Source organism: Acartia tonsa, chromosome 10 (assembly GCF_053477335.1).
Source record: "Acartia tonsa isolate MP-2025a chromosome 10, ASM5347733v1, whole genome shotgun sequence".
Classification (NCBI taxonomy): Eukaryota; Metazoa; Arthropoda; class Copepoda; order Calanoida; family Acartiidae; genus Acartia; species Acartia tonsa.
In genome coordinates this window covers 11,301,759-11,327,933 of record NC_137269.1, presented here as the reverse complement: position 1 = coordinate 11,327,933, position 26,175 = coordinate 11,301,759, and the positions used below count along the sequence as shown (strand labels likewise).

Sequence of the window (26,175 nt, the reverse complement as noted above, 5' to 3'; positions counted from 1 at the left end):
AATATCGTTATAAAAGTAATCCAATCCATTTTCAATTTAAAAACAGAACCGTTTTTTCTTAATGATTAAAACCCGGTTTGAATACAGCGAAAATGAAGCAGTTTAAAAGCCGTGAAGAAAACAAAATATAAAAACCTAAACTTGATTTAATTTTGATATACTTACTTTGTATTAACAAGTTGAAAAACTTTGTTAATGATTGTTGATTTGAAACTGCTATCATCACCTGAAAAAAAATTTAATTAAATTGTTTAACTGTACATTTCTTCGTACCGGCTTCTTCTTGTTGGCCCCGACTCCGAGTCACCAAAGCCAAAAAAACATGGATTTTTCATGTAATTTTCTTCTCTTTTATAGATAGATATTTTTCCAGTACGGCTCATAAAAAATCTAATTCGACTAAAATTAATCGAGCCACACTGGAAATATAACTTCCAAAATTTAGAATGAAAAATATCAGGATTAGGTAATTCAAGATGAAAATTTGCAATTCAAAAGAGAATTAAATTTGAATGGATAGCAATATTTTAACATCCTATTAGAATTTTATTTCAAGTGGGTAAAATATTTATAATACTTTTAAAGTGAAATAAATTTAAGTATTTTTTCCTATTTAAACTGTACAGACAATTTTATATTTAGTTGAAAAAGAAGAAAATTTGCTAACCATACTATTAATTAGTACCTATCACCAAGCCAGTCTATACATGAACCATAGACTTAAATTATTTCACTACTTCATAATCAATGCCTTATTAAATCCCAAAACCATGATTACCCAGATTCCCCAAATTCTTTGAAATCTTAAGTGGAATTAAATAAAATTGCTGAATATTTGCTCGTGCAGTTTATATCTTTAACTGGATCTATAGTATACAGATGGACAGATAGTGACTAGCTATAGAGTAGAAAGGCTACAGTAAAACAAAAATAAGTTAAGACAGCAATATGGTACAAACAGCTAGCGGCTCGACTAAATAAATACGCCAAAAGGATTGATAAAAATTCTTTGCATTATTAGACGTACAGACATCGCCTAGAGTAGCCTTGTAACTAAAAACAAACTTACCGAGTAAATCTTCACCAAAATATGACAGCATTCTGATATCTAATTCTGGACTTGTCTTGAATGCAAACCATAATCTAATAGGTATAAAAAATCATTTAATTTCAAAATGGTCAAGGTTGTATACTTTCCAAACAAGTTAAATTTCACTTCCCTCTGGTGTCAAGGGAGAAATAAGTTTGTCTCTTATTATTTACAACCGTATTAACACTCCACCAGTGAAAATTTATGGGTTGGTTCCTTTCGTGACAACGCCTCTGAAGGGGCGTTTCGTCGTATTTTCACAGTAGATTTTTCCTATTTCTAGCCACTAAATACCTAACCTAAAATAATCTATCAAAAGCTAATGTGAAAATACGACGAAACACCACTTGAGAGGCGTAGTCACGAGAAACTATAACCAAAGAATTGCGTAACAAAGTCTGCTTTTGTAGCTTAGCTTTTGTAGACGATGTCATCCTTGTTTAAAATGCATATTTTAAAATTTTTCTAACATTAATTATGATATTATTTCTCATAGAAAAACAAGGATGACAACATCCATAAAAGCGAAGCACTCAAACGGTAGGACAAACGGACATTAACACTTGTATAGTATCTGAACTGAAAAATCGGATCATAAATGTATATATGTCGAATCAAAATTGTAGGTAAATTTGTTGAAAAACTGCTTAAAAACAGGATAATGTTTATGGACATACTTACATTTTTGGACTTGATTATAGAGTTGCTTCGCTTATAAAATTGTTCTTTGTTGTCCAAGGAATCAATATACCAAAAATCAGATCAAACGGATAATTAAAACACTTGAAAATTTGTTGTTAAAAAAGTAGAAAAATCAACATGTTTAAAATGGACGTACGGACATTCTGGTAATGATTATAAAGTTGCTACGCTTTCTAAATCGTACCCAACTACTACAGGAATCATCATGCAAAGTTTGAAATCGATAGAACAATTCTAACATGCCTAAATTAACGAATAAAAGCTATCTATCTCGGACGGACGGACGTACGGATGTACGGACGGACGGACCGACCCTAATTATAGAAAAGCTTCGCTTTTAAAAACAATGGTTGATATTACATCATAAACGTCACAACCAACCATGGGTATAACAAACACTTTTATATTTTAGGTAAATAAGAAAATAAGACATGAATGGCAAAATTCAAAGTAAAATATAGCATTGTAGCAAAAGAATTTTACAATAAAGATCATCTTAAATTAATATATTTCCTCTTAACTATATAGTTACTTTTATGATGACTAAAAAATTGAGAGAAAAACTTAAAAACGGTAACATTATGTTTAATATGCCTGACTAAACACTAAAAAGGATATTTTTTAAATAAAAAATATGCAAAAGCATAACCCAACCACCCAAAGTCGACCTGTTAAAAGCAAAACCGACCAATACACAAACTTGTAGAGTAGATTGACAACTAAAAACTAACAAAACTAAAACCACACACACACAAGTGTATATTGATGTAAATTATGTTTGTATGGCTATGAGTGTGTTTATCTTTGTCTCATATAAAGTGGGAAGATAAATACAACTGTACAACAGAGTTTATACATAAATAGAAAATCTCTTTACTTTTAGCATTTTACATTTCAAAAAATATTTGACCAATAAAAAATGAAAAAAAAATATTAACATTAAAAGCAAATGGATAGGCATTGAAGAACGGTAAAAGGCAATTTGACACAAAGTGCCCTACCCTTATTTTAAATAAATTAGAAAAGGGGGTGACGTGTGGTGTATATCTGTTTCTAATTTGTTCATTACTTTAGGTAAGGTTATTTTAGGTCAAATCCCAATCTTAAATGGTCAATATCAAGTATTTGACATAGCAGAATAAGGTAATATTTTTAGGCATGGCGTATACCAAGCAACTATTATTTACGCTTCGTAATGCGCATGTTAACTCATGAGATAATGCTGCATTTTCGTTAATATATAGATTTTGTAAAAAAATTAAGTTTGGTTTATAAAAACATCATTTTACGAACTGTCAATAGTATATGATATGGTGCGAGTACTTGGTGCGGAGCTACTCTACATTAAAATCAAATACGTGCAATTAGTTAAAGGCGATTTCAGAAAGGTCTTGAAGTCTCTATTTACAAAAATAGTCATTTCCAGTAAATATTTTTATTCAACCTATACTAGACATCTATGGATTTTGTCCTTAGTGTTTAATGTATGTAGGTATATAAAGATTTATTAAATAACATCATTGGTTACGAAAAATTACACTTTATGAAAATAAAAACGGCACCTGGTGGCGTAATTCCTTACTAAAATTAGTTTAAATATTTGTTTACCTGTCAGAAGGCGGTGGTGGTATATTAAGAACTAACACTCCTTTGATTTTTCTAACCTATAACATAATTTGAATAAATAATCATTGAAAGCAAATTATAAATCAGAAGCAAAACTGTTTTAGTGTATAACAAATGATTTTTAATAGACAGAAGTAAGTTTTACGAAGGTATAGGTAGGTATTAAGTAATGAAAAAAAAATGTTTTAAACAAATATTATTCCCAAAGAAACGAACAAACTTTCTGTCGTTTTTGTTCACAAAGCATACTCATTTCTTTACAGAACTTATAATTCATCTGGAAACTTAAAGAAGAAGACAGAGCACGACTGTTATAGAACATCCCAGACTATGATAAACAAAATATTTTTTGTTGGACACTACTAGTATCAAACTAACCAATCAAAGAGGACTATCCACGAACAAGAGCAAGTGATTCTAAGCACCTTCCAGCATTGACCCATAGTATTTTTTTTAGTAAATATACTAGGTTTATGTTTAATATTTGCTTTATCGACTAAAAAGTTAGGTTTCACCATGGTTTTATATGAAAAAAACTTTGAAATGTTAAGCATTGTTTGGTGCAATATCATCGAATGTTTTGATGAGTTCAAACTGTTGTTTAAAAGCATTGACACAAAAGTATATAAATTATTTTGATTTAAAAAGTATATTTTAAAAAAAGGGTTGGTAACTTGTAAACATTTTAAATAATGTACTTTTGCAATTTACAACATTTGATGCTTTTCTGCAGTGTTATTTTATTTTGTCCTTTGAACTCAACAAAGCATTTGATGATATTGCTTTAAAAATTGCTTTACATTTCAAAGTTTTTTTCATATAAAACCATGGTGAAACCTAACTTTTTAGTCGATAAAGCAAATATTAAACATAAACCTAGTATATTCACTAAAAAAATACTAAGGGTCAGTGCTGGAAGATGCTTAGAATCACTTGCTCTGGTTCGTGGATAGTCCTCTTTTAATTAAATTACCCGAAATTTTTGAACGAACAAATATCTTCAAGTGGTTATTTTATGTACCACTGTAATTTACAGTCCAATGTCCCCTCCCTACCTCTCTTAAAAATAAAAATAGAATACCAACCTCTAATCTGAGCGTAAAATCAATGTTTTCTACTTTAGATTTCCACCAGCATGTAGCAGACAACCTGCTGAGACCAGACTTTACCAAGTCGTTCTCCTGCACTATTTCCCACCACCTGAAGTGTTTAACAAGATACAATAAAATCGGAGAGTAAGGAAGGGGACAACGGATCGACTATTCAATAATTTAGCGGTCTCAAACCTTAGGGACCTGCTCTAAGTGATTGTGAAGGATTTAGCAATTTCTGACTAACTTTGGGGACTAGTGCACATTTGCCGCTGAATTTGTTATGATCCTAGTAGACAAAAATCAATAATAGTTATTTCTCGCATTGTATTGTAAACAGCTTTCTGCGGATATAAAATATACAATTAGAGTAAAACAAGTTTTTTTTAGCCCCGAGATGTGTGTACGAGATAATTAACCTTGGATACAGACCAATTTTAAAAATTTTCTTTTCAAACAAAAAGTAAAACTCACATCCTCATAATGAATAGGTGGTATTAATTAAGATATTAATTTAGTAAAACTTATTAAGTATAAAATTTCTATTGATATTTCACCATTAAACTTAAAATTTAAAATTCATCATAGTCTATATCACAAATGTTAAAAAAATTGATTCAAGGAACAGAGTTTAAGAAAATTGAACTCAAATCTCATTAGGTATTTATCATAAGTAGACGTTTTAAATTTAAACTTTTATCACTAAGCAACTTAAAAATTTAAAGCTAAGCATTTTTTCTGTATTTCTTTGGATTTATGTATCTCTTTAAAACAGTATTTATCAAAGGCCAGGGTCAGACTTAAACCCACTTGTGTGGAAAGACAAATTTCCGAAAAGATGGATTGTCTGTTTAGAAACAGGCTTAGACATTCAGCAGAGTTTGAATATATTTTAATATACATGACAATTTAATTGAGAATTACATTTCTTTGTAACTTGAGTAATACTTACTTTCTAGTTGCTTGACCATGTTCACCATTAATGCCAGAGATGTCCTGTTCTTCAGAATCAGATTCATCACTGTCTTCTTCATCACTACAAATATTTGTAATACATTTTAGGTTAAAACAAGGACGATATCTTTTGCCAAACATTCTGCTTTTTTTGTGGAGCCTCTCGACTCGTTAACATTTAATGTAATGGTAAATAACTTTTATTTAAAGATTACAAAAAGATTGACAGCTGAGCTTTACCCTAGTAATCTCAAAACGTGTAAGTAAGCAATTAACATTTTTTTTGGCTTACTTAAATGTGCCATTGTGCCATTTTTGTGGTAAATTACTGATAAGCCATAAAGAATACTAATTGCTTACTTATATTAGCATTCTACAACAATTTGGTCTTACTTGTGAGATAAAAGAGGGTGGAGTAAATAAATACTCAGTCATTTACAGTAAAAGTGGCTTATATAAGTTGAAGTGAAGAAAAAGAAGGAGGAGTAATAATTAATCCCTTCCTTCCTGTAAGCAGTTTATGAAAAAAAGAGAAGATTTGGCTGATATAAGCCAAATAAGCAACAAATGTGATTGATTGCTTATAAGTAATTTATCCAAAAATTGCATGATTTGGTATATAAGCCAAATAAGCATTTATTGTGATTGATTGCTTGTAAGTAATTTATCAACAAATTGGATGATTTGGTATATAAGCCAAATAAGCATTTATTGTGATTGATTGCTTATAAGTAATCTATCAAAAAATTGTATGATTTGGTATATAAGCCAAATAAGCCGAAATTTTTATTGATTACTTATAAGTAATTTATGAAAAAATTGTATGATTTGGCATATAAGCCAAAATTTTCATTGGTTGCTTATAAGTAATTTATCAAAAATTGTATGATTTGGCATATAAGCCAAATAAGCCAAAATTTTGATTGATTGCCTATAAGTAATTTACCAAAAAATTGCATGATTTGGCATATAAGCCAAATAAGCCAAAACTTTCATTGATTGCTTATAAGTTATTTATCAAAAAATAGCATGATTTGGTATATAAGCCAAATAAGCATTTATTGTGATTGATTGCTTATACCTAATTTATCAAAAACTTGCATGATTTGGTATATAAGCCAAATAAGCCAAAACTTTCATTGATTACTTATAAGTAATTTATCAAAAAATAGCATCATTTGGTATATAAGCCAAATAAGCATTTATTGTGATTGATTGCTTATAAGTAATTTATCAAAAAATAGCATGATTTGGTATATAAGCCAAATAAGCATTTAATGTGATTGATTGCTTATAAGTAATTTATCAAAAACTTGCATGATTTGGTATGTAAGCCAAATAAGCCAAAACTTTCATTGATTACTTATAAGTAATTTATCAAAAAATAGCATGATTTGGTATATAAGCCAAATAAGCATTTATTGTGATTGATTGCTTATAAGTAATTTATCAAAAAATTGCATAATTTGGTATATAAGCCAAATAAGCCAAAACTTTCATTGATTACTTATAAGTAATTTATCAAAAAATAGCATGATTTGGTATATAAGCCAAATAAGCATTTATTATAATTGATTGCTTATAAGTAATTTATCAAAAATTGCATAATTTGGTATATAAGCCAAATAAGCCAAAACTTTCATTGATTACCTATAAGTAATTTATCAAAAAATAGCATGATTTGGTATATAAGCCAAATAAGCATTTATTGTGATTGATTGCCTATAAGTAATTTATCAAAAATTGCATAATTTGGTATATAAGCCAAATAAGCCAAAACTTTCATTGATTACTTATAAGTAATTTACCAAAAAATTGCATGATTTGGCATATAAGCCAAATAAGCCAAAACTTTCATTGATTGCTTATAAGTAATTTATCAAAAAATAGCATGATTTGGTATATAAGCCAAATAAGCATTTATTGTGATTGATTGCTTATAAGTAATTTATCAAAAACTTGCATGATTTGGTATATAAGCCAAATAAGCCAAAACTTTCATTGATTAATTATAAGTAATTTATCAAAAAATAGCATCATTTGGTATATAAGCCAAATAAGCCAAAACTTTCATTGATTACTTATAAGTAATTTATCAAAAAATAGCATGATTTGGTATATAAGCCAAATAAGCATTTAATGTGATTGATTGCTTATAAGTAATTTATCAAAAACTTGCATGATTTGGTATGTAAGCCAAATAAGCCAAAACTTTCATTGATTGCTTATAAGTAATTTATCAAAAAATAGCATGATTTGGTATATAAGCCAAATAAGCATTTATTGTGATTGATTGCAAATAAGTAATTTATCAAAAAATTGCATAATTTGGTATATAAGCCAAATAAGCCAAAACTTTCATTGATTACTTATAAGTAATTTATCAAAAAATAGCATGATTTGGTATATAAGCCAAATAAGCATTTATTGTGATTGATTGCTTATAAGTAATTTATCAAAAAATTGCATAATTTGGTATATAAGCCAAATAAGCCAAAACTTTCATTGATTACTTATAAGTAATTTATCAAAAAATAGCATGATTTGGTATATAAGCCAAATAAGCATTTATTGTGATTGATTGCTTATAAGTAATTTATCAAAAACTTGCATGATTTAGTATATAAGCCAAATAAGCCAAAACTTTCATTGATTGCTTATAAGTAATTTATCAAAAAATAGCATGATTTGGTATTTAAGCCAAATAAGCAAAATCTTTCATTGATTCCTTATATTTTATCTGTTGCATATCCCCTCTTCTGTCTAATTCCAATATGAACCTGCCCTATTATACATAATATATTTATGTTTTTTTTATTTAGATTTAAAAATTATATTGATTTTTTTTTTTTTTTTTTTTTGAATTATCAAATGATTTCATTTTTAACTGCTCTAAGAAGAAAACCTCCTTTAAAGGTTTAATGTGATAATAAATGTAGGATGTCTAGATCCCCAATTACTTAACCCATTAGTGACAAACCGGGTATTAAAACCCGGTTCCGAAAAATGAAAAAAAAAACGGTTTCCAGTCTTCAAATTTCATCATCCTTTTGTGAGCCTCCCCTTTACTCCGTTCTTTATCTATTGTCCCTGGAGAGAAGTCTCAGATATGGATCTATGATATGGATAATATGGATCAACCGCAAAAAAAAAAAGGTGCATTAATAACTTTTTTGTTTTTATAGTTAAGTTGCTGATTTTTTTTGTGAAATCTAATGTTTATTGACAAGTACATCTATTTGTGAATTCGTTTTATTCAAATTATTATTTTTTATATGATTTTTTTATCATTTTTTTACGCCCTATTTGGACCCGGTTCGGCATGGCCATACCCGGCAGTTTTAAAACCCGGCTCGGTTTTGGTTTTATTACCTGGTTTTAACTTTTCAACCATTAAATATTTTTTTATGATTTATTATTCTTGAGCCACCCTAATCAGTATACCCTAGTAATCTTTATATGTGTCCTTCAATAGTTTTATGCACTTTTTCTGATATGTATCATCCAATTTTTATATGTTCTTTTTTTGTGTATGCCAGGTTTTAAAACTTCAACAAACGGGCCTTTTTACCCGGTTACGGTGGCTGAAACCGGAGGATCAGTAATATTTGACATAATATCATTTGACATAAATTTATTTCACATAAAACATTTGACATAAAATCACTTCACATAAAGGTACATTTGACATAAAAACATTTGCCATAAAGGTACACTTGACATAAAGGTTCATTTGACATAAAGGTACACTTAGCATAAAACATTTCACATAAAGATACATAAAGACACATAAAAATATTTTCATATAAATATGACTGTATAGACATGGGGACTTCAGTCGTGCGAGGCTTGTGTACCTTTATGTGAAATGTACCTTTATGTCAAGTATACCTTTATGCCAAATGTACCTTTATGTCAAATGAGCTTATGTGATACATTTTATGTCAAATGTACCTTTATGTCAAATAAGTTTATGTTAAATGATACTTTATGTGAAATATTTTATGTGAAATGAATTTATGTGAAGTGATTTTATGTCAAATATTACTGATCCAAACCGGCCGAAACACTTAATTTGAAATAAATCGCTTTGTATATTACTTGTAGCCCTATATATTACATGAGGTTGTGTAGTTTTCAATTACGGATCGTATCAAAGTTCTAAAAAGTGTTCATCTAACTTTGGGCGTTCAAAAATTACATTTTTCATTTTTTTGTCGAAATAACTGGGTATTTAGGAAAAAGCGGCTTTTAATGCAGGCAGAAAACCATCCAAACTGGGTTTAAATTAGGGTTGGGCAGGATATTCGGTGTGGCCGGATATCCGGCCATTTTCAATAACCGGCCGGATATTGAAACTATCCAGCCGGATATCCGGCAATATAATCTTTTATATTTTACAACAAAAATCTCTGTTATTTTAATCTTAAATGGCTGTAATTTTCTTATTATTGAAGCTAGAAGAACAATTTTTTCTGAATATGTTTATCTTTATGTAAATTTTATATTAGAAATTTCAAAACATAAATTTTGGCGGTGGCAGCAGTACTTGGCAGCTGCTAGCCGCAAACCGACGGTTGGCAGGTAACCAGCAACGGATTTTATGAAATTGTAATATGTCATGAAGATATATAAAAAAAGCCTAAGTTTTTAAAATTTGAAATCTTAAAGTAAAGATTTGCGGTCACAGGAACTGTTTAAAGATTTCTAGGGACCTAAAGGTTCAGGACTTGCAGAATTATACCTATAACCTGAAATCGACTTTACCACCTATATTACATATGAGGATGTACGACTATAGGATATTTTAATATTAGATAACATGAAATGCTTTGTTTAAGTAAAACAATATTTTTACTTTTTACCTGAATGACCTTACCAGATTTGCTGGCATCCTGTGCCCGCCAGGAAGGAGGTATTAAAAAAATTTCAACTCTCAGTTATGTGTCATACCCATATTTCAAAAGTTACTCAGTTATAGCCCTCTACCTTTTATACACAGAAAATGGGATAGAAAAAAAACAGAGGGGGGGGGGGGGCAGGCATTCAACGCCACCTCACCGCCCATCCTCCAACCATTAGGGGTTAATATTACAGATTGAGGGTAGTAATAGTTAATAAGATTTATTTGCTAAGAAGAAAGATCATTTAATAGTTACTTCATTTTTAAGTTTTAACCCTAATTTTATCCTATTTTATAAAGTACTAAGCTTTTTTATGTCTGTAGCAAAGGATCTTGCTAACCGCTGAACCGATATGGTTCTCCTTTAGAGTGAAGCTTCTCATAGGTTCCAGGGTGGTTTTAGGCTGTTTAATTTTTATAAAAAAGTCGTTCTAAGGTTTTAAGTTATTTTTCTGCACTTTCATGTCCCTTCTAATATTCCTAGATACTAGGGACACAGCCGCTAGTATAATACAAAACACCAGTTGCGGGTATATTCCCTTTCGTGGCTACGCCCCTTAAGGAGCGATTATTCGTACTTTCACAGTAGCTTTCCTCCTATTTCTAGCCCCTCGCGGGGGACTCTAACCTTGCGGGGCCAATTACCTAACCCTGCGGGGCAATCACCTAACCAAATATAACCTAACCTAACCTAACCTAAAATAACATATTAAAAGCAATTTTATAAAAACAATGAATCGCCCCTTAAGGTGCGTTGCCACAAAAGGTACTATATCCTTTTTTAATACTTTAATATGTAGTAATTTGGCCAGTTATCCGGCCAGATATCCGGTAATTTGGCCGGATAACCGGATATTTGCCGGATATCCGGCCGGATACCGGATATCCGGCATTTGAAATCTGCCCGATATCCGGTATCCGGCCAAAAAAATATCCAGCCCAACCCTAGTTTAAATACCCGTTGTGCATTTATGGCCATGCCGAACCGGGTTTTTTGGCAACTTTTCTGTGCACGCCACTAGAGCAAAACAAAAAAATTGGAATTTCGTCTTGACCATTATAAAGCTTCCCTGAAATTTTCAGCTCGATCAGCCCATAAAAGTGGCGCTTGGCCCTAATGGGTTAATTTGACGAATAGGAATAAAATGTAGACACAATCATACCACAATAAAAATTAAATTGAGAGTAATCAATTTGCCAGGTATTTTTACAATATTTGATTAATACAACTTTGAATATTTGAATTTAGTTTAAGATTAAGGTTGTTGAAATTATGATGTCTAAAATCTATTTATTATGGGATTGATTATCTAGTAGTATTAAATCTTTTTTTTTTATCAAGTTCGTATTATTCAATTATTGCACTGATTATAAACAGCTTACTGCAAATATAAAACATAAAATGTACAATTATAAGATTTAAGGCATGGGCTTAAAGGAAGCCTGCAAGAAACATTACACTTTACCTGCTGAAAGACTGCCACAAAGACCCAATACCCTAAATTTGAAGCCTTCAGCTTCAATAATAAAAAAGTTATAGGCATTTAAAAATGACATTTTATGTACAATATAAATTTTAAAAGATTTTCATTGCTCATTTTAAAAATTTTGAAATTAAACTTCGTTGCCTAGAAACAAAATTATAAGCTTATTTTTGTCATAAATTTAGGTTGCCAATAACTAATTATATTTTTACAAAAAATACCCATTTTTATAGTCAAAATCATTAAAAAAAATTAAGTTGTTTTGAGAGTACTGTAGTATTTCCAGCCAATCAGAAGGCTGAATCAGCTCAACAGCCAATCTCAGCTGAGCTTGCATTAGTTTTTGTTAGTTTCCGCTATGATTTTTTGTTTGCAAGCGCAATTTAAACCGAATTTTTGTCAGAGATTTTGATAATTGAATGTGGTGTTTTTTTATTGTAAAAATGTAAACAGTTACAGGCAATCTAAGTTTCTGACAAAGATATGGTTTTAATTTTGTGTCTGGGATATTGGGTCACCTTGTGGTAGTCTTTCAGCAGTTAAAGCGTGGTAATACTTGCAGGCTTCCTTTAATATTCAACTAAAAAGAGCAATAAAAAAAGTGGTGATTTCTTGGATCTTGGACAAAGTAGCCTCTAGGATAAAGCAGTGTGGGACAATTACTTAGGAAAAGTAGCCTCCTAAGGAAAATAGCCTCCACTGTAAATAGTCACAGCACTTAGACTATTTTTTTAGGAAGCTACTTTACTTAAACTTTTTTTAACCTATTTTTAAAACGTATATAAAAATATACTATGACACCAGTAAAATCAGACTGCAGAGCCTAAATTTGAATTAAGTCACCAATAAACTTTTTGGAGGGGATTTAAATATTAATTTTTACTGTTGCCGTGGTCATTTTGACCAAAGCAAAAGGTCTTTTTTTTATTTGAGTAAAATTTGTAGCTTTTAGAGTGTTTTGCTTCATAAATATTGTATTCTGGTATAGAGTAAAATTAGGCCTTATGATTTTACTATAAAAATTCACTAAAAAGTTAAATCTTTACAATATACCAATGAATTAACATTAACATGTTTGTGTTCGTTCACCTATTTTAAACACATAAAAATTGGCTGTTAAATTTGATGACAAGATGACATGATGTCAACAAATGTTTATGCAATACAACAAAATTATTTTTGACACATATACAAATATGATATATAATAAGATTATTCAAACTTATTTTTTAAAAATATTTTTAAAAAGTATGTATCTTTTACGTGTATAGTTTTCATTCTTTTCATTTTAATTAAATAAAAATTATTTAACTACATTGTAAATAAGTCACTTTGTGAAAACACTCTTTCAGAAATTATAAATAATTGAAATGAAACAAGAAATCTTATTGGTTTAACTTTAGCATTATGCGTTTTATTGTATTATGTTAAATTTTTTACTGAAATTGATTGTTTTAGAAAAAAAATTATTTCCATCAAACAGAGTAGAGTTTTTTATTATTGTATTGATATAAACTGAATCATATAAAATTGTTCTGTAAGAAACAATTTAACCCCAAACTTAAAGGTCCTTTTGCTCCCGTCAAAATGATCACAGCAACATATAAAATTAATTTTTAAATCCCCCCAAAAAAGTTTATTGGGGACTTAATTCAAATTTGGGCTCTGCAGTCTGATTCTACTGGTGTCATAGTATATTTTTGATTTATGATTAAAAAATAGGTTAAAAACAGTTTAAGTAAATGTCCTGAAGCTACTTTGTCCAAAGCTACTTTGTCTGAAGCTACTTTGTCCGAAGCTACTTTGTCTGAAGCTACTTTGTCCAAAGCTACTAAGACTTATTTTGATTAAAATTACTCCCTATCACTCTTTTGTATCTGCACATCTGCTCATTGTTGGGAAGGTGATAGGTTCGAATCTCAGTTTAAAATCACATCATAAATAAAGATGTTAAATGGTTCCTACTGCTGCTATGTCAGATGCTTGACATATATATTTAGAGGAAGGGGAATGCCTTGGCCCTAATTAGGCGCAACTTATTAAAATGCACAGTTAGAACTTCACAGACAATGGTTGTGCAATCAAAGGGTTCATTGTCTGATAGGTATTGGTTATCTTATGCGATTACATTGCAATTCAAGCAATTCAAAATGTAGAGTATGTGAAAGGTGACCTGGAGAGGACATGGACCCAAAGCATACCCAAGCCTCCTGTAATCATCACCACTCTTTTGTAAACCAAAAGATTCACTTGAAGAAGGGAAAAAAGGGTAAATTGACCTTCCTCCAAAATTTAGTTTTAAAAGAAAAAGAATAAGTTTTCTTTGGAAGAGTGTGGTATCCTTTTAAAATAGTAATAAACCTTCCTTGGACTTAAGATAATAAGAACCATACAGAGAAACAATATCTCTTCAAAAGTTAGCATAGTTCTTTATTACACTTTTAAAATAGTAATAAACCTTCCTTGGACTTAAGATAATAAGAACCATACAGAGAAACAATATCTCTTCAAAAGTTAGCATAGTTCTTTATTACATACAGACAGGGTGACATACAGGGACACAGACAGATATCCTGTTACTTTTATGTGAGGATATGGATGATAGATTTTAAAATAATTGTTTTCATTTAAATTAGATAAACCCACGACTGTGGCTCAACATGTAGCTTATCTGCATGTTGTTGGAAAGATAAGTTTGAATCTCAGTCCACCATGTCATAACTAAAGACTTTAAAAATGGCTCTTACTACTGCTATGTCAGATGTGCAACATAAATAGTTAGAGTAGGGGGAATGCTTTGGCTCAAAACTCATTACCATGTACAATTAGGACTTCTTAGACAAAGGTTGTGCAATCAAAGGGTTGGTTGCCTGATTGGTGTTGATACTCTAGGCGATTGAGTGCACTACATGGCAATTTAAATGCAGAATATGTTAAAAGGTTACGTGGAGAGGACTTGTACCTAAAGCATCACTACACCTCTAGAGTCAAAATTAGAGAAGAAATAAGATAAATTTTTTTTTATAAATGAGTAACTATTCTCCCCCTGGCTCAACCCTTAACAATATATTACTGTACAAACAGATAACCATCCTGGTACTCTAAACTGTAAATTAAATTGATAAAGTACCCAAAAGTTTTAATGCCTGTTCTCTTATTAATTTTGTTTTATTATCATAAGTGAAAAATTCAAAAAAAAACCAAATGTGAAAATTAAAAAAATAGCCCGAAAACTACTAAAAACACAAATGGAGGGACTGACAAACACACAGACAGACAAACCAAAGACAGACAGACAGAAAGACGGACAAATAGAAAGAAAGATGGACAGACAGAAAGACAGTTGGACAGACAGATGGACAGACAGATGGACAGACAGACGACAGACAGACGGACAGACGGACAGAGAGACGGACAGATAGACGGACAGACAGACAACAGATAGACGGACAGACAGACAACAGATAGATGACAGACAGATGACAGACAGACAGACCGACAGGTAGACGGACGGACGGCCAGACAGAAAGACGTACAAAAGGGCTGAAGGATAGATGGACAGACGGACAAATATGAAGAGAGACAGACAGACGGAAAGACAGTTGGACAGACAGACAGACAGACAGACATACAGACAGACAGACAGACAGACGGACAGACAGACGGACAGACAGACAGACGGACAGACAGACAGACGGACAGACGGACAGACGGAACCCGGTATTAGTGTCGGACTGATTATGACGTAACAAAAAAAATTAGCCAATGAGAGGACATTATTGACCAATGGTAAAATTCATAGTAGCCTCTCATTGGCTAATTTTTTTTGTTACGTCATAATCAGTCCGACACTAATACCGGGTTCGACAGACGGACAGACGGACAGACAGACAGACGGATAGACAGACCGACAAACAGACGGACAGATGGACAGACAGATGGACAGAAAGATGGACAGACAGACAAACGGACAAAAAACAAGACAGATAGATGGACGAACAGACAGGCGGACAATCAGATGGACAGACGGACATTCACAATTATACAGTAGCTCTGCTACTAAAAAGTATAAAAAATTGCTTTAAATTTAAATTCATCTAGACAAAAAAAAGTTATAGATATAGAAAATTTTACTTTACATTAAATTTATAAAATAAAATAAAACAATATTTTCCCGCTCTAAATCCAAACCACGGAAATTGCAAAAATCGTCAAAATCCCGCATTCGGAAGTAAATCATGGCAAAATTATACATAAAGGCAACTGATACATAATTAAGACAAGATACGCCTTTAACATTTGATTGGTTAATTTAAAAATTGTAGTGCCCAAAGCTTCAACCAATAATTTTTAATGTACAACAGGGGTAACTTAAGTTTCATTGTATATTTTAACGTTCATTGTCTTATCCCCTTAGATTCCTAAATTAAAATATGTACAAAGATTCTTAATCTTAACTACTTTACATTATTTGTTGACATAAAAGCTTTCAGTACGCTAATTGAAATTTTAACCACCAGGGATCATTAAAGGGATAAGGCAATAGTTAATAAATTGTCAAAATTCAATAAAAGTCCCCAAAGTTGGTTAACCATCATTTAAGAATTCATTAGTATAAAACTTTGGGGACTAACGTAATAAACAGCCTAACTTCCGGATCTACCTAAAAACCATGCTCGCTCATTGGTCAGCTTAAAAGTTTGGGTACTTATGTTGAATTTTGATTGCTTTGTTCAAGAATAAAAATTAAAAGGTGGCAGGAGTTATCAGTGCTCAACAAGTACTTTGTGTGAAAGTATCAAACACAAATAATCATTAGCTACAAAATACAGAATTTGGTTCCTAAAAATTTTACATCGAATTATTTTGTCAATTGTCTTTTCCCTTCACATACCCAACCTAATTTTATATCCAAATTATAAAAAACGAAATCTGTGTTTGTGTGTGTGTGCGCGCGTGAGCGCGCGTGTGTGCGTGTGTGTGCGTGTGTGTCATGCCAGCGCAGCACACCTAATGGGTCAACACAGAAGCTACTCTGTCGCGTCAGTACTACTACTCAGTAAGCCAAAGTAATTCTTGGGTGAAAGATGTGTTTGTTACAAATTTGTGAAATTTAATTTCTACAGTGATTTGATAATTCATGAAACCTTCTCTGGTGAATTCTATATCTTTTTTAGCACTGCGTATTTTCAACAATTAAATATTCTAAATATTTCTTTTATGAATATTTCAATTGTAGTAAATCGTATTGTTAAATAAAACTACGCAGCAAAATGAACCAATCTATGTTTAAAAGAAACTATTATGAAGGTTAGAATATTTTTTTAAAAGTTTTATTTTTATTGCATATGAATCAGTATGGCTGTGAACCGGTTCTAATCCTGCGGATATGAATCTGTTTTGAAGCCTTCTTGAGATTGGTGTATACATTTTTACAGGCTAAGCTTTTCTATATTAGGAGTCGGTCCGTCCATTCGTAAGTCCATATCGGTTAGCTTTTTTCATTAATTTAGACATAATGGAATTTTCCTTTTGATTTCAAACTTTGAACTATAACAGTTATGACACACTTCAATAGTTAATGTTCTGTAGAGAGCTTCGATTTTAAGAATGTTTCATCTTTATTTCTCTGATATTTATTAGGGATCTAAAGGAATACGACAATGGCCGATAAATTGATGTACATCTCAATTGATAATGCACATAACTACTACTTCTGTATAATTTCAATTAGTGGTTGAAACCTTTGGACACTCAACTTAATAAACTAACCAATTAAAATTCAATCAAAATCCCCAAAGTTATTAAGCCAACGAATAATAAAACTTTATCTAAAACTTTGGGGATCAGTGTAATATACAGCCCAATGACCCCTCCTTTCCTAGATATTTCAACTGTCCTTTTCTTATCTGTCCCATTTCATTATTGGCAGAATTTAGTTCATAATATTTTTCGTCAATTGTTCCATCCCTGTTTGTTTACATATACCAAGGGAGGGAGGGACATTGTAAATTAGAATTATAGGAAAAGAACGAGGACACAGGTACCCAAAGTTAATAACTATGTACGTTTTATTAAAAAATAATTGGGGGATTTTGATTTGTTGATTTTGAACTTGTTGTGCCCAAACTTTATTAAATCCAATAAATAAATTTAATTCATCATCATTGTCTAATCTCTTAAGATCCCTGTATTATACCTTACCTCGTAAGGGCGAGATTACCCCTGAAGTATATACAATATTTAATAACATTAATAAAGGTTGGAAACGTTTGAACACTTAAGATAATATTGATTTTGATTAGTTAAGTCCTCAAAGTTGTTTGTAAATAGGGAATTTTCATCAATTTATCGTCCATTGTCTTATTCCTAGTAAAAACGAAAATTTAGTTTGAAGTAAAAACATGAAAAATAAATCCATAAATGCAATGCTCTAAAGTAAATTGGCGCTTTCACTCGAAGTACCTTGATGAGCACTGATACCTACAATTTTGGGTCAGGTTAGGATAGGTTGTTTAAGGAGAAGGGGGTGGCATTTTACTTAAAACGTTTTTTTTTATTTGAGGCACATCTTTGAACAAATAAAATTAAGTTTTTTTGCGCATTATTTTTAAAATATTTTTACTCTTACAAATGTATATTTTAAAATACACGGAAAGCTGTTTAGGGTTTATTATATAGGTTATGAGTCACACTGAAAAAAATGTATTATATTGAAGAAAAACATTGCTTGTGCGATAACTGTTTACAATATGCACAATTACAATTATAAAACGGGACCCCTTTTGTAGATTAAAATAATCGGTGGAAAAGTTTGGTCACTGACTTTTGCAGACACACCATACCCAGGGATGTAGGGATCATTGAGCAGTAAATTACATTTATATCCAAGGAGGGAGGGTACATACTTCTATTTTATTTTGATTGGTTGGTTCCAGACAAGTAGTGCCCAATCAATAATTTTAATCTTCAACAGGGGTAATTTTATATTCAGTATGGCTTTGAAACCGATTAATATCCGCGAGATTAGAACCGGTTCAAAGCCATACTGGAAAAATGTGTAGCATTATGATCTAGACAATTTTATATAAATATTAAAATGGAAAAAAACCATAATATCAATGCCAGATTTGTAAGCCCAGGACTTCGGCCCCTCAGGGTTAACAAAACCGGAATTAATCTTTTAATTTATAAATTTACTACACGCAGAAAGCTGTCTATAATATGATGCAATGAATAACTATTATCATAATTGGGGATGTATTGCAATTAAACATTCATTTTCTTATAGCAATAAAAATTGGGTACTTTGTTGAGCAATGAAACCCTGAAACCTTTGAAAATCAAAGGACAACTTTAACATGCCTAAATTAACGAAAAGGTATTGACAGACATACAGACATTAACAGATGGTCAGAATTTTTCTATCAATTTCAAAATTTGTATGGTGATTCTTGTGGTAGACTTTAGAAATCGTAAGAACTCTATAATTGTTACCTGAATGTCCGTACGTCCATTCTAAACAGCAAATTTTTGTGTTTTATAATTATTTGATTGATCTGATTTTTGGAATACTGATTCCTAGGACAACAAAGGACAATTTTGTAAGCGTAGCATCTATAAAAATGCAAGTATGTCCTTAAACATTATTCTGTATTTAAGCAGTTTTTCAACAAATTTACTAAAATTTTGTTTCAACTTTTAAATATTTATATTCTGATTATTTAGTTCTGACACTCTAAAAGTGTTAATGTTCATTTATCACACCTTTTCAGAGCTGCGCTTTTATGGATGTTGTCATTCTTGTTTACCTATTTTGACCCCACCCTTTTTAATTTTTTTTATGAGCAAATCATTTTGTTATTTAAATTTACTTGTTTTAAATTATTAAATGGGTTAATGTTTGCTTTATTTCTTAAAACGTTTTTATGATGCATTTGTTTGAGCAAACAAGGAGGGAGGTGCCATTGAACCGTAAATTACACTTGTACCCAAAGTTTTATAACCAGTTCAACTTGGTGAATTGATATAGGGTAGGGCTTTACATTATATTATTCAATATTAATATTAATTTAGTTGGAAAGCTGTTGATAATAAGATGCAATAAATAACTATTCCAGTATGGCATCGTATACTTTTAATTTCTGCAGGTTCTGAGCCATACTTATAAAATAATGTGTAGTGTCGTTTTATAGACAACTTTCAATATATATCCTATAATATAAAGTAATAAGCTTTTTTGTTTGTAGCGAAGGATCTCGCTAACCACCGAACCGATATGGTTCTCTTTTAGAGCGAAGCTTTGTACAGGCCCTGAGATGGTTTTAGGCTATTTTATTTTTATAAATAAGGCTGGGTATAGTTTTAAGCTATTTTTCTGCCCTTATTTAGCCCTTCGAATATAGAGCCCCTAGATGCTAGGGGCGCAGCCGCTAGTTTAATTATAAAGTAAAAACAATTTACTTGTTTTGATAGCCTGGGCCTTCGGACCTTAAAGCCAACTATACTGGAATTAATCTCATAATAATTTTTTTATTTTAATATCCCTAAAAAGTTGGTATTAACACGATCTGTTTTATTTTAACTGGATTAAAAGGATTATTTAGATATATACCCAGGGAGGGAGGGAACATTGGACTGTAAATTATATAAAAGGAGAGAGAAGACCATGCACGTTTTATAAAAATAACTTTAAATAATTTTAGAGATTTGGAATTTTGATTTTTTGGTTTCTAACTAGTTGTGCCCAAACTTCAATCAATTAAATTAAAGCTTAAATCCACAATAGGGGTAACTTTATTTATCACCATTATCCTATCCCTTAGTTGTGCCTGATTATAGGACGGACGGACCCTAAATATAGAGAGCTTCGCTTTGAAAAAATTCGACGAAACGCCACTTGCCACGAATGGGACCATACCCAAATTTTATTATCGCAGAAATCTAAAGGGATAAGACAATGGGAGATTGATTGATGTACATCCTCAATGATGGTAAACAAAATTACCCCTTCTATAGATTACAATTAGGGGTGCACGTTTGGACACTATCCATACAACGTAGAACGATGTCTGTTTGTTTGTTTGTCTGTTTGTTTGTAACGAAGGATCTCGCTATCCGCTGAACTGATCGGGTTCTCCTTAACAGGGTAGCTTCTCATAGGTCCCGGGAAGGTTTATAACTATTTTCTTGAGGGATGGGACACCTAGAGGCAAGGGGCGAAGCCCTCCTTGTAATATAATTAAATTATCAGGAACTAGCAGAGAATGAGGGGGGACAATGGGCTGTTTATTACACTAGTCTGCAAAGTTTTAAGATAACGTTTTCTTATTCGCTGACTAAACAACTTTGGGGACTTTTATTGGATTTTGAATGGTTAGGTTATTAAGTATAGCAGTTGTTAAACCAAAATTGAAAATTCATTAAAATTCCCCAAAGTTGTTAAGCCAACGAATAAGAAAACGTTATTACAGAACTTTGGGAACTAGCAGAGAGGGGGACAATGGGCTGTTTATTACACTAGTCCCCAAAATTTTTATGATAATGTTTTCTTTTTCGCTGGCTTAAAAACTATGGGGACTTTTATTGGATTTTGAATGGTTAGGTTATAGCAGTGGTTAAACTAAGCAATCAAAATTGAAAATCCCCAAAGTTGTTAAGCCAACCAATAAGAAAACGTTATTATAAGACTTTAGAAACTAGCATAGAGAGAGAGAGAGGACAGTTTGCTGTTTATTACACTAGTCCCCTCAAATTAAAATAGCGTTTTCTTGTGCGATGGCTTAACAACTTTGGGGACTACAGAAGGGGTAACTTTGTGTGTCATCATTGGAAATGTACATCAATTTATCAGTCATTGTCTATAGATCCCTATATTTTGATATAACTTCGGTAGTTTGATTGATTGGTTCCAAACTAGCAGAATCTTAACTTTTTGGCCAATAATTTAATTTCTCATATTGATTCGAATCCGGTTCTCATCCATACGAAAAAAAACTATGTCTAGCATCGTATTATATCCAGCTTTCTACGAATTTAAAAATGTACAATCATAAGATTAATTCCAGTTTTTTTTAGTAAGAAATAACTATTAATTTTTTGTATTGTAATATATTCATCTATTTATATTCCATTTTCTAATTCCTTAAGATTCATGATAAAAATGAAATTTAGTTTGAAGTGAAAACAAGAATCATGTAGAATCCATGAAAGCGATGCTATAAAAAATACTGGTGTTTTCTCAGAGTACATTGTTGATCTCTGAAACATAATTTATGTAATAGTTATTTATCCAATCATATTATAGACAGATTTCCGAGTATAGAGAAATGTAACATTAAAATTATTGTTTCAAAGTACCCAAAGTTTTAAACCATCAAACACAACATTGTGGACCAGTGTAATTTACAGTCAAAGGTTCCCTCCCCTGATATTATTCAATTTTTCTTTCTGTGTTACAATTTATCAAAGCTTTGTATAAACAAAGGAGGGAGGGGACATTGGACTGGAAATTAAACTTGTCCCAAAAACAAATCTACTGTTTGTTGGCTTAAAAACTTGTATGTTTTTTTGAGTTGTACAAACCAACAGTGTCTAAACCTTTCAACTAAAAAAGTGTTACCTACAAAAAAGATTTATTGTAATTGTGGTGCTTACATAAATTTATCGTCCATTGTCTTATCTCCTTAGATTCCTCGTAAGATCAAATATTTAGTCTATAATGAATGAAAAGAAGGATAGTTCAAGGGAGGGAGGGGACCATGGGCTGTTTTATACACTAGTCCCCATAGTTTTATAATAAGTTTTTCCTATTCGTTGGCCTAACAACTTTGGGGATTGGTTGATTGGTTGAGTGTCCAAAAGTTTCAACCACTAATTGTAATGGAAGATTTTTGTTTTATCATTGGGGATGTACATTAATTTATCGACCTTTATCTTATCTCTGTAGATCCCTGCATTAAAGCAATAATAAATAAGAAACAATTTAGTTATTTTAATTTTGTCTAGTGTCACATCTCTTCACGATCCATATAATGCAATGCTTTACTCTGGTGGGCCTTCACGTCTGCATATTGTCATATTTAAAACAATTTTTTTTTGCAAATTAGTAGAAGACCATACATATTTGAATAGAATTTTATTATAGAAGGTAAATATAAATGGAAAGATTAAGTAATAAACTATGGTTCTGAATATTCTATCATTTTGACGAAGGTGATGTTGCACTATCCTATCATATAAAGTAGTAGCGTTTTTGTCTATCCCAAAGGATCTCGCTAACCACTGAACAGATATTAGTCTCCTTTACAGTGAAGCTTCTTATAGGTCCTGGGAAGGTTTTAAACTATTTTTGGGGAGGGTATCTTCACGCATCCCCAAACAAAAAATATTTTTTACTCTTTTTAAACTCAAATTCAAATTCTATTCTGAGGTCGACTTTTCCCCCTCCTACCCCTAGATGCTTCTAGGGGCGTAGCCGCTAGTTAATTATCATAAGAAAGACAAAATAATCTTTGTTATATATTTCAAATACTTACATTTAAAAATATGCAAACAAGAATAGTCCCCTAGTAATCTCTCCTCGTGGAGTAAGCATGAAAAAAAGTAAATTTCTTACTTAATTGTGCCATTTTTGTGGTAAATTACTGATTTTAACATTTCATAAGTGCATTTATATCCACAAGTTTGTCAGCAACATTATGATAATCTAAATTTAACCCTTACAGATCGGGCCCCAATTTTCACCTTAATAGATCGGGGGGGGGGGGGGGTTCATATTGATCCCCCCCTCTATCTCGGCTCCTGTTACAGTTAGAGACATACAAATTTTTTCTGGTGGTTCATGTGTATTATTAGAGAAAATTACTTTTTCTAGTCATAGCGGTCAGACCGCCCCTTAGCCGCTTTTTAGCGGCCAGCACCTAAATATTAAAACAGCTGTAGAAAGGCCAATTTTGCAGCTAGGATGACCAAATTTTAGGACGAACTTTTAATTTTTCATAACAAAAAAAATACTTTTTTCTGATCATTGCCGAACAACGGCAAATAATGGAAACCGCCATTTTTGGCGGTTACGGTGGTAAAACGGTGGTTGGTGACGCCAATTAATATTTTTATCTGTTTATTGTTGCTCAAGGATTTACCAAAAAAATTTATAGGTAATATAGCTGTAATATAAGCCACGATATTCATGATATATGTCTGTAGTAAAAGCTGGACAAAAAACGGTCATAAAGTCGGTCAGGGAGCGGTCAAACGGTCATAACACCACTTTTCTCAGAAGGTCATTGATATTTAAGTATTCACCAAAAAAATTTTAGGTTTTCCTTATACACAAAAGTCATAATGTAGAAATTAAGATTTATTTAAATTTTTTTCTAAATTTGGTGCCACCTAACCGACTTTGACCGGATGCCACGACCGACACAGACCAGATATCCTTATAAGATCAACTCTTGCCGACGTATAATTACAAAACTTAAATGGTCATGAAGTCACAACTCTCTATCTTACCTACAAAAAAAATGACATTGAAATAACTAGAGGGGGGGGGGTATATATGACTCCCCCCCCCCAATCTTTAAGGGTTAACAAGGACATTAGTAACGCAACATTATTCCTTCTAATGTTAACACGGACAGTTATATACATATGTAAAACAACAACATTATACTATACTAATTTAAAACAAGGATAAGTATATCCTTATGTAGGGCAGCAACATTAAACTATTTAACAAAGTATCCTCATTCCTCTCCCCCTCTGTTTTTTAAAAACTTTCTGAATATAATTGGTTCTTACACAAATAATTTTTTTTTTATTACTCCCTTATCATTTCTATGGCATTGGGGTACCCACAAATATAGGTACCCTAAAGTTTTTCTGTGTGTGTGTTTTTGTTATGCAGCAAATGCTACAATAATATTTATAATTCAGTACCAAATTTTGCCCTGGATTGTTGGGCTTGTTTTTATAGCTTGTAAGCTCATTTATTTGATTGGATCCACCTGTAAAACTGTAAAAATTGAATTTTGGGACTTTTCTTCTAGGGGCTAGTGGAACAAAAGATCCCCCAAAACACTAAAAATGTAAGTTCTGAGCTTATTTTTAAAGATCTAATTTTTTTAAAGAAAACTTTTTTAACATAACTTAACTAATTAACCATTACAGATTTCATTTCGGGACTTCCTTTCTAGAGGCTAGTGGAGCAAAAGACCCCCTCTAAAACTATAAATATGAGTTCTGAGCTTATTTTTAGTAGCAAAGCTATTCTATAATTAGTAGTGAAGCTACTCTATTATTTGAAATGTCTATCTGTCTGTCCATCCATCTGTCCATCTGTCAGAGACAGAAAGGGTGAAACATGATTTTTTCAACTCCTATAAAAGATACAGAGCTGAAATTTTGAGGGATAATTATGGTAATAATCTTCATATTTTCACCAAGTTTCATTAAGTTTTACCAATTGTTTGGGGTGCTAGATCGATTCTTACATTTTTAAGGACTTCCAAGGACTTCCAAGCTTTTTTTTTGAAAGGAATGGTAATTTCCATTTCAGGTTGTAAATCTTTTTTATTCCCAAAACTTTTAACCTTAGAACTAAAATTTGTGGGTATTGATTGATTGATTGATTAGCCATAGTTTCTTAGGGTTTGGGCCTAAGTAGTCATGGAGTAGGCTGAGCCACTTTTGTATAGCCACTAGGGCTATCAAGCTCGACATTCAAGCACATTATGACTTGACCCGCTGTCTCATGAGAGCTACTCATTATTACCTCACCCTCGCCGAGTATGGCAGGTGTCCCAAATTAAGTCACCGTAATGAATGACGCTCTCCTCAGAGGAGCTTGGGATAAGGGTAGTACTGATATTATGTAAGTGACTATTGAGTATCCAAACTTACCCAATAATCCCCTTCTAACACAACCAGGGGAAGTTGCATGATTATTATTGCGAATGAGAAATTCGAGTCAACACACGGAGAATTGAACTCGAACTCTCACCACCATAGTTCAGTGTGTTACCACTGAGCCACGGCGCCCCTACACTATAAATAATCCCAATAATAGAAAATTCTTTTAACTTTAAAAACTTAATTTTTTCATCACAATGTGTATAATAAAGGATGAATTCTGACATTTATTTGGCCCCCTTTTCGACATATCTTTTTAGATCTCTGGCAAATTATGCTTTTGAAAACCAAAACTCATTTTGATGAAATTTTATTTTGTTGATATCTTTTTTGTTAAAAAAGTTAAGATCATGAAAATATCATTAACCTTACAAGACTCAAAAAATGCTTTCAACTTAAAACTTATTTTAACTT

At 31.6% G+C, this 26,175-nt stretch overlaps 1 protein-coding gene across 4 annotated transcripts in view; it reads right to left on the bottom strand.

Annotated features, from left to right (window-relative positions):
• The window catches only part of LOC145329375 (uncharacterized), a 70,512-nt gene that overhangs the window by 1,965 nt on the left and 42,372 nt on the right, over positions 1-26,175 (bottom strand). For all 4 annotated transcript variants that reach the window (XM_080173462.1, XM_080173465.1, XM_080173463.1 and 1 more), the window contains 5 exons: positions 5,462-5,545; positions 4,504-4,618; positions 3,401-3,456; positions 1,070-1,143; positions 166-226 (listed from right to left, as the gene is read on the bottom strand). In XM_080173462.1, the coding sequence (XP_080029588.1) occupies positions 166-226; positions 1,070-1,143; positions 3,401-3,456; positions 4,504-4,618; positions 5,462-5,545 (390 nt within the window). The remainder of the gene's footprint in view (positions 1-165; positions 227-1,069; positions 1,144-3,400; positions 3,457-4,503; positions 4,619-5,461; positions 5,546-26,175) is intronic.